Consider the following 12,681-nt stretch of genomic DNA (forward strand, 5'->3'; position numbering starts at 1 on the left):
ATACATTTTCTTCACACGCATATATTAATAATTTGATAGACATTTAAAACGGGGTATACGCATTCAATGCTTTGTTTATTGAAAACAACTTTTTCATCAATATAAAATTATACAGAATACATACTGTTCCAGTATAAAAACATAGGTTGTTACAAAGCTTTTTCTCATTGATTTGACATCTCGTCTTCAAGAATAATTTTGAAATGGGGTGGTGGGGGGGGGGGGGGAATAAGGCACAGCCGGTAGAAATGAGAAGCACAGTCCATACAAACAATGCAATACATTAAAATACACACAATGGAAACAAAAAGTCTCACATTCTATGATGAAAAATCATAAAACAAAATACAAAAAAAAGGAAATGTTTTTTTTTTTTACAAGATTAAAACAAGCAAGCCCTCTGCTTGGCTAGTTTGGAGTCTAGCCACGTTAAACTACTGTCCACCTGAACAGGGGGTCCTAATGAAACTGTGCTGTAGTTTTATCACAAGCTGGAATTCTCCCAGACATTCCAGCATATGGCTTTTACCAAGTGCTTTCAACAATTAATCTGAAGCAACTAGAAGTGCAAAAAAAGTGAGGTCAACAGTCTCATAAAAAGCACACATGGTAAAGACAAAAATAGGCTTATAATGAAGATGATACTGATTGCAGTCTTCACTTAAGGAATGGAAAAAAGGAAATACAAAATACAAACGTTTTTAAAAGACCCTGAATCAAGACTTGTGAGAAGCCGGGGCCAGGAGCAGGGAGGAGGATGGGGACCCGTCCAGGCTAGGCAGGGGGACGGGGATATGTCCGTTCATCAGGCTTGGGAACTGGAGAGAGAGCGAGAGAGAGAGCGAGAGAGAGAGAGAGAGAGAGAGAGAGAGAGAGAGAGAGAGAGAGAGAGAGAGAGAGGGGAAGAGAATTAGGGTGGGTGGGGGGTCTGCAAACACTGCTATCCGGTGCAAGAGGAACTCTTGTATTGTCACTGCTCTGGTTTCCTGTTGTTCTATGCCCCTGTGCCTCTTCCTCCCCACTATCCTCTCTACCTTCATAACAGAAAAACAGAGGGGCGTAAGTGAACTATGCATGGTACACATAGAACAAGCTTAGGTGTATATGTGTTTAGGAGGGTGGGGGAAGGGGGGGGGGGTATGCACGAATGAGGAGCAGCTCTCAAACCAGTCCGCCCTGTTCAGACTGCCTCCCATGGGCTCAAACAGGAAGTATTCACAGGATTTCCTCTGCCTCTCCTGAGCACTGAAACTGGAGACCTCCACAGCACCACGATGCTGCGAGTCTCTCCTAGACTAACAACGCTCTGCTATTCAACTTTACTGTCCACTTTAGCACGCTATTTGTTTTAAGATACTTAAGCGGTCGTAATTCACTTGATAGAAACAGCTCACAAACAGTGAGGATTTAATCTGTGTGGTTATCAATGACACCTCTGTGGATTCAAAATGTCTCTGCGAACTTCCCCCTATCTATTGCTGGGCATAAACGAAGCAATTGACACTTTTCCCTTCACCTACTCCCTTCCTCCCTCCACCTCTCCCTACCTCTCCCTCCCCTCGCTCCACTTCTCCCTTTCCCCCTCATTTCTGCCTCTCTTCACCACTCCCTTCCTCCTTTCCTCCCTTGCTCCCTCCTTTTGTCCCTCCCCCAACTCACCTGGAAGAGGGAGCCATGGCCTTGAAGCCGGGCGGGGCTCAGTGGGGCTACAGGACTCAGACTGCTCCAGAAGTGGATGCCTGACAGCAGAGGACTGTGGGCCAGCAGTAGGCCTGAGGGAGTCTGGGAAGGAGGATAGAGGAGGAGAGAGGTTTGGATAAAAGCACGCAACAGTGACAGTTTAAAAAATATGAATTTTAAAAGGCATACATATCTTTTTACAGTGTCAATGAGAAGACGCATCTCATACTGTATTATAATTTTGGGGGGTTAGAAAATCTTAGCAAATTTCTGCTTTGGACACAGGGGTTATGGGCAGAGAAGGTTGTTGATTGGGGGCAACATACTCTACAGGCACCCTACAGCTTGGAACGCCAGCTGGGTGCTTCAGAGTGCAACATATGAAATCAATTTCTCCCCTCCTTTGCCCCCTCCTTCCCTTCTTTCCCCTGTGTCACCTCAGAGAAGCTAGCCAGTGTAGCAGTGGGACCCAACCCTGTGCTGGTTATTAATGGAATTATTGGAGCATATGGCATTACTTAGGGCCTCTTCCCCCCTCTCATAGCCTGGTCTAGGACAAGACTCAAGTAAATCTCACTATGCACTTTTATAAACAGTGTACAGCCATCACTGTTTGTTCAAGGAGGTTGGGTAGGAATTTTATTACTATCACTATAACAATAAAAAACAATATCAGTTTAAATATGTGATGCTGATTTGTAATTGCTGCATGAATCAGGTTCTTTGTGCTGTAGCAGTGTGTGTGTGTGTTCTATAAACTTTGACTGAAGGTAAACTACCATGGCCAACATCATCTCAGTCAGACACAGACAGTCAGACATAGTGAGAGTTAAACCATAGTATTGGCTTGCTGGTATAGCTGTACATTCTGCAGGTCTCCATGTCCCTCCAGGCCAGCACAGAGGAGACAATTACACCGTACATGGAAATAAAGTTTTATAGTCTTACTACTTGTATGTTGTATTATTGACCAATAATACCAATCTGTAATTCCTTGCATTGCATAAAAAAATTACTGACTAATTTCTACCCTTTTGATGGTGTGATGCTCACCTGTGCAGTGAAGAAGGCTGGGGTGAGGGAGCCAGATGGGAGAGCTGGACTGTTTAGGGCCATGGAGCCGATGTCACTTCCTGACAGCAACAGGGAGTGGGCAGAGATCTCCAGGGCTTTAGGTTTCTTTGTTTTGGGTGGGAGTCCATCTCCTTGGTTACTACTTCCACTATTACTGCTGCTCCTCTTCTCTGGCAGCTGCTGAGCGCGCTCCCTGTGGCCCGAAGACAGGTTCAGAGGCTGGGCGCCCTGGTCGGAGTCCGTCCCCTCATCCTCCTCCTGATCAGCCTCGGGACTACACCCATGTCTGGGCCGAGAGGCGGGGCTGTGGGGGGAGGACGGTGGGGAGCGGCGATGGTGAGGTGATGGTCTGGCGGATAGGAAGAGCTCGTGCTTGGAGGCGGGCAGGGGAGGAGCAGCGGTCCTCTCGCCGGCGTTGGTGCCGAAACGGATGACGGTGCGTGCCTCGTCCTGGTGCTCTCGCAAAGCCCGGAGCAACTCCGGCTGGTTGTGCAGGGAGGCCACGCTGAAGGAGGAGTACAGGCCAGAGCGAAGGTAGTCGTTACGACAGGCCTGGGCCCCCAGGGCGGACAGGGCCTTCCTCTGGGCCTCCTCTTCCTCTTCCTCCTCCTCCTCCAGCTCCTGGGCCTCCACTTCCTGGAGGGCCACCCTGCCAGAGGCCAGGCCCATTTCCACCGCCTGGGGATCCATCTTCAGGATCTCAGGGAACGACACAAACTTGTACACAAACTTCTGTCCAATGACCTTCTTGATGATGTTCTAAAACATAATATGGTGATAGCATTAGTGTACAGGTAATAAATAAAAAAATAGTAATTTAAAAATACATTTGTATTTTGTACAGTTTGATTAAGGACACTTTTGAAGTCACACCATACATAGACTGATAAACGATTTGTAATTTGGATTAAATTAGATGCTAATGCTTTTTGAATGGGTGATGATGACAGAGCCATTTTGATTTAACCACATATCTGTACTGTCGAAATATGAATGGCTGCTGTACGTCACCCGAGTGATGACAAAATGGCTTCTGTGAACTAAAACACATATTTGCTAAATGCATCAGTCCACGTAAGAAAAGAGGAAGGGGAAGTATCTCTCAGTGGGGATCTTTTAGATACAAGTTGTTCTTCTTTTTCTTCCAGTGGAGTGGCTTTATCTCATAATACAGTGCATGCATAATTTGTTTAGGACAATCCCTTGGCAGTCATTGTGTGTACTGTTGTGATCCCTTGAAACCAATGAAAACCATGAGATAAGACAAGTGAAACCGCACAAGCGGAGTGTACATCACCTTGTCATAATAGTAGCGCAGGGCTCTGCTGAGCTTGTCATAGTTCATGTTGGTCTTGTTCTTGCGCAGGCCCCACAGCTTGGCCACCTCCTCGGACTTCAGCAGCTTGAACTCCCCGTCCGTAGAGGTCCAACAGATCAGGTGTTTGTGGCTCTGGTCCAGCAACAGCTGTAGCAGGAACTGCCACAGTGTGATGGCACTGTCCATACCTAGAACACATGGGACATCAATTACGTAATCAACACGAGACTGCCACAAGGTGATGCCACTGTCCATACCTAGAACACATTGACAATTACTTATTGACTTAACAGTAGCTTAGGCGGAACTACTTTATTTAGTTATTTTCATGAAATATGTTGTAAAACATCTGTGCTTGTAGTGTGTGATGCACAGAGGAGCAGTGGCGGCACAGAGAACAGGGCAGACTACTGTAGTGTAATACAGTTAAAGAAAAAAAGAGAAGGAACAACAGCTCAAGCCAGAAATATGCTGCGGTCCAACCTGGCCCTCTCTCCACAGGAAGTATGACGGGCCTAGGGTGGGTTTGTCGTTTAATGGAGGAATGTGCAGTCTATGAGCTCCTGTCTGCCTGGTAGCACTATTACTGTGAAGTCTTGCCTTGGTTTCTCTAGAAGCCTCCTTGATTGGCCCTTTCACTGAACGCTTTAGATGGGTGCTGTTAGGTGGTAAATGAATACAATTTGATTGACCCGGATAACGGCTTTTTTTCAAAACACGTACATGCTTTGAATCTCTCTCTCTCACTCTTTCTCTCTCTCACACACAGAACCTAAACTAATTTCTGGCACAAAGTATCCAGAGTTTTCAATCTGCCATGTGAAACCACAAAGCTGTCAAAGTCAGGACTTCCTCCTATTCTACTTTCAAGGACAAATGGCAGGGAGAAGGGATCCCACACAGCAAGGAGTGTTTCCCCAGTCCTGCCCCAGTTCCGCCTCATTTCCCCAGGAATGGGTCATGAAATATTAGTCAAATAGTTCCCTTCCCAGCCCAACTCTGAAACCTACTGTAAAAGGACATAGGCTAATTTATGTTTTCTGTAGGGCTTACTGAAATTACGGGACATGCTTAATGGTATGTTGTCATGGTCACCTAACATTAAACAATTTATACACAACACCCCTTCATCCTTCTATCCACGCCGGCTCTCCTCGATGCCAGAGGCAGCCCAAACATGAAGATGGAAGATGGGAGTTGTGAGTATTGCAGATGCTCGAATTGAAAAGTCACGCTGCGTTGCGCCGCCGCACAAAGCCATCCAGTGTTAGGGGAACGGAAACTCCTAATGAGATTAGGTGGTGTGTGCAGACATTACTTAGCCATGACTAAATATGCTCTCTTCCTGTTCACAGACGGTGGAAAATCCAACAGGCAACTGACTGGAGTGCAGAATGCATCAGGCCAGCAAGCTAAAAATTGGTCTTAAGTTTTGTGTTGAGCGCGCTTGGTGTTCTAATTCAACACAGGCTTGGTATTGTTTTGACCATTATAACCCACAAACCTAATATTTCACAATGTTGCCAAGGCGTTGCACATGAGCGGACGTAAAGCTAGACTATTTCTAAACCTCACACACTAATTTTCAAGATGTTCGCTGCCAGACAGTGTCAAACCGGAAGCTCTTAGAAAATGTGTAGCCTACTCAGTCAAAACAGGATCTCTAATTGCTACTCAGGCTCATCGTGTTTACAATATTTTTATAATAAACAATCACCCGCATATACTTACAACATATTAGTAGTCTATTTTAAGACAATAACTTGTTGTCTAATAACATACTGTACTTTTTTTTTCTTTTTTTCTTTTCTTTAACCGCTTACATTCTAAAAGTATTTCCCTTTCCAGCGCAATAAAGTTAGGCTACTTCACAAAACAGGGATGTGGGCTAATGTGATGAGAATTACATTACCAGGGATTTCTTGTTTCTTTATCCTGTGAAAAGATTTTATGATAAATTCCGTATGGTCCCTTGTTCTTCCATGCTTACTGTCGTCTACACAGTTCTGCTGGACTGAAATAGGATCCTAGCTTTTTCTTTTTCTGAGCAGGAAGTTGGAGCAGGCAGACAGAGAGCCGGCTGACTTCCTCTCGCGTATGATTCCCCAGGCGGTTTGCAGTCTGTGTAAACACGCTTTTCCTCCACTCTTCTCCCTTTACCCGGCAATGGCCAGCGCCGCTTGATTATAGCACACATGGCAAATATTGTCACTGCAACTAGGCTACTCTACACAAATTGACGTAATCATTTATTCTTCAGTGCCGCTAGGAGGTGCGCTTTATGCATATATAGGTCGTAGGCTAGTCATGAGATATCCAAAGCAGCGATGCATTTACGCATGAACACAAAAATGTAATCCTTTATCGTGTAAAACTGCAAACATAAACAAATACAAACAAGTACTAACACACAGTATCGGTCAAAGGTTTGGACACATACCTGTTCCAACACGTTCAAGAATGTTTATTTTGTACTACATTTTATTTTGTAGACTGGTTGAAGTCAAGAAATGAAACTACAAAGAATCAGTTTAAAAAACGTTTTTGAAAACTGCATGATTCTACGTTTCCTATTCTTCAAAGTCGCCACCCTTTGCCTTGATTACAGCTGTGCTAGGCAGCACTAGGCATTCAACCAGCTTTAGTAGGCATATACCTGGAAACTATTTCAACAGAGATGGCTCAAGTACACACATCCTTCACTCAAGTAGAAGTAGATACTCATGTTTAAAAAGACTGAAGTACTGCCGACACTTTTTCACTCCGTAGCCATTATTACTACCTGTTTTAGTGTCACGCTGGTAACTGGACCTCACATCATATTAATACAAAAAGACAGTATAGTCACAGAATACAGAAGAGACATAAATCCAAACAAAGAAACGAAATGCAATAAACATATCGTAATAATTAACATGACTAAATCTCCATTGAGTATAGACCTCTGAAATAGCCAACAGGGATCAAGGACTCCTGTTTGACTCTGTCCTGAAGGTCAAGTGGGTGGCACCAAAACGTAGGTCTGGGGATACGTTTGAAATCACTTCTGATCTAAGCAGGTGAGGTTTTTCTAAAACATTCATTAAGTGGTAAAATGGATACCCTTGTGTATTAGCCGGGGAACCTTGTACATGAGTAGTCTTTAAATAAAATATAAAGAATAAAGGATGTGATCTCGAACCCGAACAAGCTTGTTATAATGTTGGCCTTATGTGTCAAACACAGGCGTGTTTTGCGTGCATGTGTCTGATTGGTTGTCAGCATTTGGGTGCGCCATTTAGTACCTTGGAGAGCGATGCGTAATGGTCAGTGCAGTATAGCATTCTCACAGTACGGTATGCCTCGTTACACAGTCCACATTCGGGATGAGTGGCTTACAGTGCCCTGTCGGGATACCTCGAGTTCAATCCAATGGCTTGCATACGAAGCACTCAAACGGTACACCAAGAACAAACCCGACAACGGGGGGATCAAGGCTGTGAAAGACACTCGTTTTGTCGCGAGGAGATGCCAAGGGCAGGGGCTGCTGGATGCGGATGACACCATCGACGATGTTCTGGAGGACAATGACTTTGTCGAACTTAGTAAGATACCCTAAATTAGTACTTCTTAATTTAAACTATATTCATCACATTAGCTGTTGTAGTGAATATAAACAAATACTGCGCGTAATTGTGCACAATCGCCAAACTGTTATTACTTATGTCTGTCTGTAAACTGTCTAATGTGTCTAGGTATCGAAGGAGACACCATGGCTACTGACTTCACCCCCTACCAGCCTGGAGTTTCTCATCTGTATCCTTTATACATTAATCTCTTCAAACTATTCTTATTATTATTTATTGACGATGAAAGGTCGGTAATACACTATATTGTGGACAAGCTTAACCTCTATCAAACAGAACAGCTGTATACAGAGAACCTGAAGACGTGAGCATACTGTGTTTGTGACTGTCATAACTGTATTGTTTCATATGTCTTGATTATCTGTCTGACTAATGTGATGTTTGCAGTACATCTTCTTAGATGGCAACAGCCTGACTGCAACAGACCTGGTCAATTTAGGAAAGGGGATGTACAATATAAAGGTAATGATTAACAAGCTCTGTTTGTTACATGTTGACTAGCTGAGCTTTGAGTTCTTTGGTTCCCTTTATCAAAATTTCAGTTGACCCCGGATGCCGAAACCAAAGTTGTGAAATCTAGGGAGCTCATTGACACCATTGTCAAAGAAAACAAAGGTGAGAGTTGACCAAGTTATGAGTAGCTTTTCTCTCTGACTTCATTTCATCTTATTGAAATACAGTATGTTAGACTCAAGTTCATATGGTCAACCAGAATAAAATCTTCCTGTGCAACTCTTTTTGTACCTCCCATCTTTTCCCCTAGTTGTTTATGGAATCACTACAGGTTTTGGGAAATTTGCCCGAACTGTTATTCCTGTCAGCAAACTCAAGTACGTAAATCTTTAGTTCTCTCTGTCCCTATTTCTTGCTAAATGGACATAATTCACAACATTGTTTATTCTGTTGACACAATTTCTTTTACACAGAGAGCTGCAGGAGAATCTTGTGCGGTCGCACTCAGCAGGTGTGTTTTTCTCAAATTGAAAACTTGAACCAGTTAAACTTGATATCCATTGATGCAAAGTCTACTGATTTTGATGGTGATGGAGTGAACTTGGGGAGTTAATGAGTGTCTGGTGTGTCTGTGGTGTGTAGGTGTGGGTAGTCCCCTGAGCCCAGAGAGAACCCGCATGCTCCTGGCCCTAAGGATTAATGTCTTGGCCAAGGGGTACAGCGGAATCTCCCTGGATACCCTTCATGCCATGATCCAGGCCTTCAATGGTGAACTAACATTGCCATGTTAATGCATGTTAGAGCTCTTGGTAGAACAATCTTATTTTTTTCTTCATAGCTAAGCCTGTCAAATTGTTTTCTGTGCCCTGATCATTCACAACTCTGACTTTGTCTTCAGTCCAGGCTTGATGTCCCAGTTTAGAATATCTCCTATCTTTGCTTGTCTTTTTAGCTTCCTGTCTGCCCTTTGTCCCTGAGAAAGGGACAGTTGGTGCCAGTGGAGACCTTGCCCCGCTTTCTCACCTAGCACTGGGCCTCATGGGAGAGGGCAAGATGTGGTCACCAAAGAGCGGATGGGCAGACGCTAAATATGTAAGAGAGCTCCACTTTCCCTGTAACTTCTAGATAGGCAGGACTTTACCCAATGTGTGTTGGTTTTGAAACTGGAACAGTTACAGGGCAAGAGGTTCAACATGAAAAAGCATGTTTGCTTTTCTCTAAACCTTGACCATATGCGTTTTCTCCCCTTTTTATCTTTTCTCAGGTCCTAGAGGCTCATGGTCTGAAGCCCATATCACTCAAGCCTAAAGAGGTATTGCAGTCAACATCACTGCCTTGTGACAGGGATAACTGTGCAAATCACAAGTTTAAGATCCATTTAGCAAATAATGTCCCCTGTTTTTTCCAGAGCCTTTGTTTTAGAATCATCTTTTAGTTTTAGCTTAATATATTACCTATAACTCTCTCTCTCTCTCTCTCTCTCTCTCTCTCTCTCTCTCTCTCTCTCTCTCTCTCTCTCTCTCTCTCTCTCTCTCTCTCTCTCTCTCTCTCTCTCTCTCTCTCTCTCTCTCTCTCTCTCTCTCTCTCTCTCTCTCTCTCTCTCCCTCCTCTCTCTCTCCCTCTCTCCCTCTCTCCCTCTCTCCCTCTCTCCTCTCTCTTTATATATATATATTTCCTCCCCCTTACGTCCACCCTATAGGGTCTTGCTCTGATCAACGGGACTCAGATGATCACGTCTCTGGGAGCAGAGGCCGTGGAGCGGGCTGAGAGCATCGCCCGGCAGGCTGACATCATCGCAGCCCTCACACTGGAGGTGCTGAAGGGGACAACCAAGGCCTTCGACAGCGGTAAGGGCCGAGCGAGCAAAGAAAAAAGAAAAAAAAAGAGTAAAATGGAATAAACACATTGTGATAAACTATCTTAACTCCCCTAGTCCCCTGTCTTCTCCTTTAGATATCCATGCGCTGCGTCCCCACCCGGGACAGATTGAGGTCGCCATGCGCTTCCGCTCCTTACTGGAATCAGATCACCGCCCTTCAGAGATTGCAGGTGAGTGAACAGATCAATGTCAACATTTCCAATCATGGAAATTGTAGTTATGTTTTCATGACCATAACAATATTGGGTGACTTTTACTTTTTTGTTACCTTGTAAGAGAGTCACCGGTTCTGTGACAGAGTCCAGGATGCCTACACCATGCGCTGCTGTCCTCAGGTGATGCAGAATATTGAACAGCAGATATATTAACTGACAGGTTATTGGACCAGAGAAGGGCAGGTTCTAAGCCCTGTGTTTTCTCTCTCTCACCAGGTCCACGGAGTAGTCAATGACACAATAGCTTTCGCCAAGAGCATAATCAACACAGAGATCAACAGTGCCACTGACAACCCTGTATCCTTATCAGTATAAGCGTTTAAAATGACATTGTACTTAGTTCTAATTACATTATAGCTAACAATATAGATTTTGTGTATGGTTTGTTGGAAAATGCATGTACAATTTGTTGTATAATTGCCCTGTCCACACTTCATGACCATTACCTTAACTGACCATCTCAGATGGTGTTTGCAGAGAGAGGAGAGACCATCTCTGGTGGGAATTTCCATGGAGAATATCCAGCAAAGGTAAAACACTGTATTAAAGGATAAGGTTTGGACAGTCTGTTTGGGGCATATTTTGTATCTGCTTTCCAGTCCCTCTATCACTCTGTGGTCTCTGACTATAGGCTCTGGATTTCTTGGCTATTGGCGTGCACGAGCTAGCTTCCATCAGTGAGAGGAGGATCGAGCGCTTGTGTAACCCGTCTCTGAGTGAGCTGCCTGCCTTCCTGGTCAACGAAGGTGGCCTCAACTCCGGTTTCATGATTGCACACTGTACCGCTGCATCCCTGGGTATGTGTGTGACTCGGACTAATAATAATAATAAAAACTACCGCTGGAATTGTGCGTGTCTCTGTGTGAAAGTGTAGCACGTGGGGATAACGGTTCATACACCCTTTCCCATGCATAGTGTCGGAAAACAAGGTGCTGTGCCACCCTTCCTCCGTTGACTCCCTGTCCACCAGCGCTGCCACGGAGGATCACGTCTCAATGGGAGGATGGGCTGCCAGGAAGGCCCTCAGGGTGGTGGAACATGTGGAGCAAGGTAGGCCTACAGTGGGGAAAACCAAGTGATAATAACATATCAGAATATTTCAACCCATAAAATCAATTGAATAATAATTCTGAAAAACTAAAAAACAATATTTCTTAAAAGATATTTTCTGAGTAACACGAGCACCGTGTAAAATATATATTTATGTTAGGTCAATTAAATACAATATGCAGTTGTAGGTACTATACTCTGTGACTAAGCTGGTCCATAATGCGAACCACCTCCTCTTCCCCCAGTTCTTGCTATTGAGCTCCTAGCTGCCTGCCAGGGTATTGAATTTTTACGCCCCCTGCGTACTACCACACCATTGGAGAAGGTCTATGACCTTGTACGGAGTGTTGTCAAGTAAGTCAAACATATATGGCCAAGGTACACACATTGGGAACAAGCTGGTTAATACTTGTCCAGGGTTCATTTGTCCCCTCTCTCCTTTCGTTCTTGTTTTCACAGGCCCTGGATTAAAGATAGATTCATGTCCCCGGACATTGAGGCGATCCATCGTCTTCTCCTGGACCAGAAGGCAAGTGTAGTGTCATACTGACTTAAGTCTGGGTGTCAGAAGTTTGGATTGATAACAGTGAAGAAAATGTATGTTTGTATTTTTAGTACAATGATAATTTTGTGCTAACTGGTCTGCAATATGTCCTAACGGCCTTATTATCCAAAGGTTTGGAAAGTGGCTCAACCGTACATTGAAATGTACCAAACAGAGTACATCCCTGAATCTCGCCCAGAGTCTCCCACTGCCTTCTCACTAGAGTCACCAGCATCACCACGGAAACGTGTCCGCCATGAGTGAAATTATAATCAGCAACAAACTAATGTTGTCATTCACACTGAAATACTTTACCATTAATTCTGAAGTATTTTTTTCTACACTTTCTTGTTTTTTAACAATAATCTTTCAAATCCACTTTCTATTGAGGCTAAAGATGCAAATGATGTTATTCCAAATATTTCTTGATTAACTACATTTATAATGATTTGGGTTATTTAGGCATTCAGAAATGACTTATATGCTCATGCAAATGACATAATAATTTAAGCATTTATATAAGCTAGCCAATATTTATTGTATTGTCTGTTCAACGTGCAAAAAGCCTTTAATGCCCCACTACTACCTCAGCTATTTTCAATTTAAAAAAAAAGGTCTCACACTAAAATTACTGTAAACTGCTGTTATTTAGTAGGCTATGAAATGATCATTGAATTAATAAAAAATAAATACTGATTTGATTCGAAAAAAAATTCTAATTTCTTTTCTACGTTGTATTATTGAATGTTCCAAGTCATGTCGTATACACATAATATCATTGAAGTTAATAGTCTCTGCATTTTGGTGTTTTAAACAGCTTTTGTGAATAGGTACTGAAAGTT

The 12,681-nt window shown here is 43.6% G+C and overlaps 2 protein-coding genes across 2 annotated transcripts; one reads left to right on the forward strand and one right to left on the reverse strand.

Moving 5' to 3' along the window:
* Positions 1–49: 49 nt before the first annotated feature.
* On the reverse strand, positions 50–6,232 carry LOC134021415 (ETS domain-containing protein Elk-3-like). The gene is made up of 5 exons (XM_062462213.1): positions 5,985–6,232; positions 4,052–4,260; positions 2,734–3,513; positions 1,660–1,782; positions 50–818 (listed from the first exon to the last, which is right to left on the reverse strand). The coding sequence occupies exons 2-5, from the start codon at positions 4,256–4,258 to the stop codon at positions 717–719; spliced, it is 1,212 nt and encodes a 403-aa protein (XP_062318197.1). The 5' UTR covers positions 4,259–4,260; positions 5,985–6,232; the 3' UTR covers positions 50–716.
* Positions 6,233–7,357: 1,125 nt separating this feature from the next.
* hal (histidine ammonia-lyase) lies at positions 7,358–12,540 on the forward strand. Its single transcript, XM_062462214.1, has 20 exons — positions 7,358–7,656; positions 7,807–7,867; positions 7,975–8,002; positions 8,086–8,160; positions 8,241–8,313; positions 8,462–8,528; positions 8,625–8,662; positions 8,794–8,919; positions 9,104–9,243; positions 9,416–9,463; positions 9,851–9,998; positions 10,105–10,200; positions 10,307–10,365; positions 10,462–10,542; positions 10,710–10,775; positions 10,877–11,042; positions 11,161–11,295; positions 11,541–11,649; positions 11,755–11,824; positions 11,972–12,540. The coding sequence occupies exons 1-20, from the start codon at positions 7,368–7,370 to the stop codon at positions 12,101–12,103; spliced, it is 2,007 nt and encodes a 668-aa protein (XP_062318198.1). The 5' UTR covers positions 7,358–7,367; the 3' UTR covers positions 12,104–12,540.
* The last annotated feature ends 141 nt before the right edge of the window (positions 12,541–12,681 follow it).

This window comes from Osmerus eperlanus, chromosome 5, assembly GCF_963692335.1.
Source record: "Osmerus eperlanus chromosome 5, fOsmEpe2.1, whole genome shotgun sequence".
Taxonomy (NCBI): Eukaryota; Metazoa; Chordata; class Actinopteri; order Osmeriformes; family Osmeridae; genus Osmerus; species Osmerus eperlanus.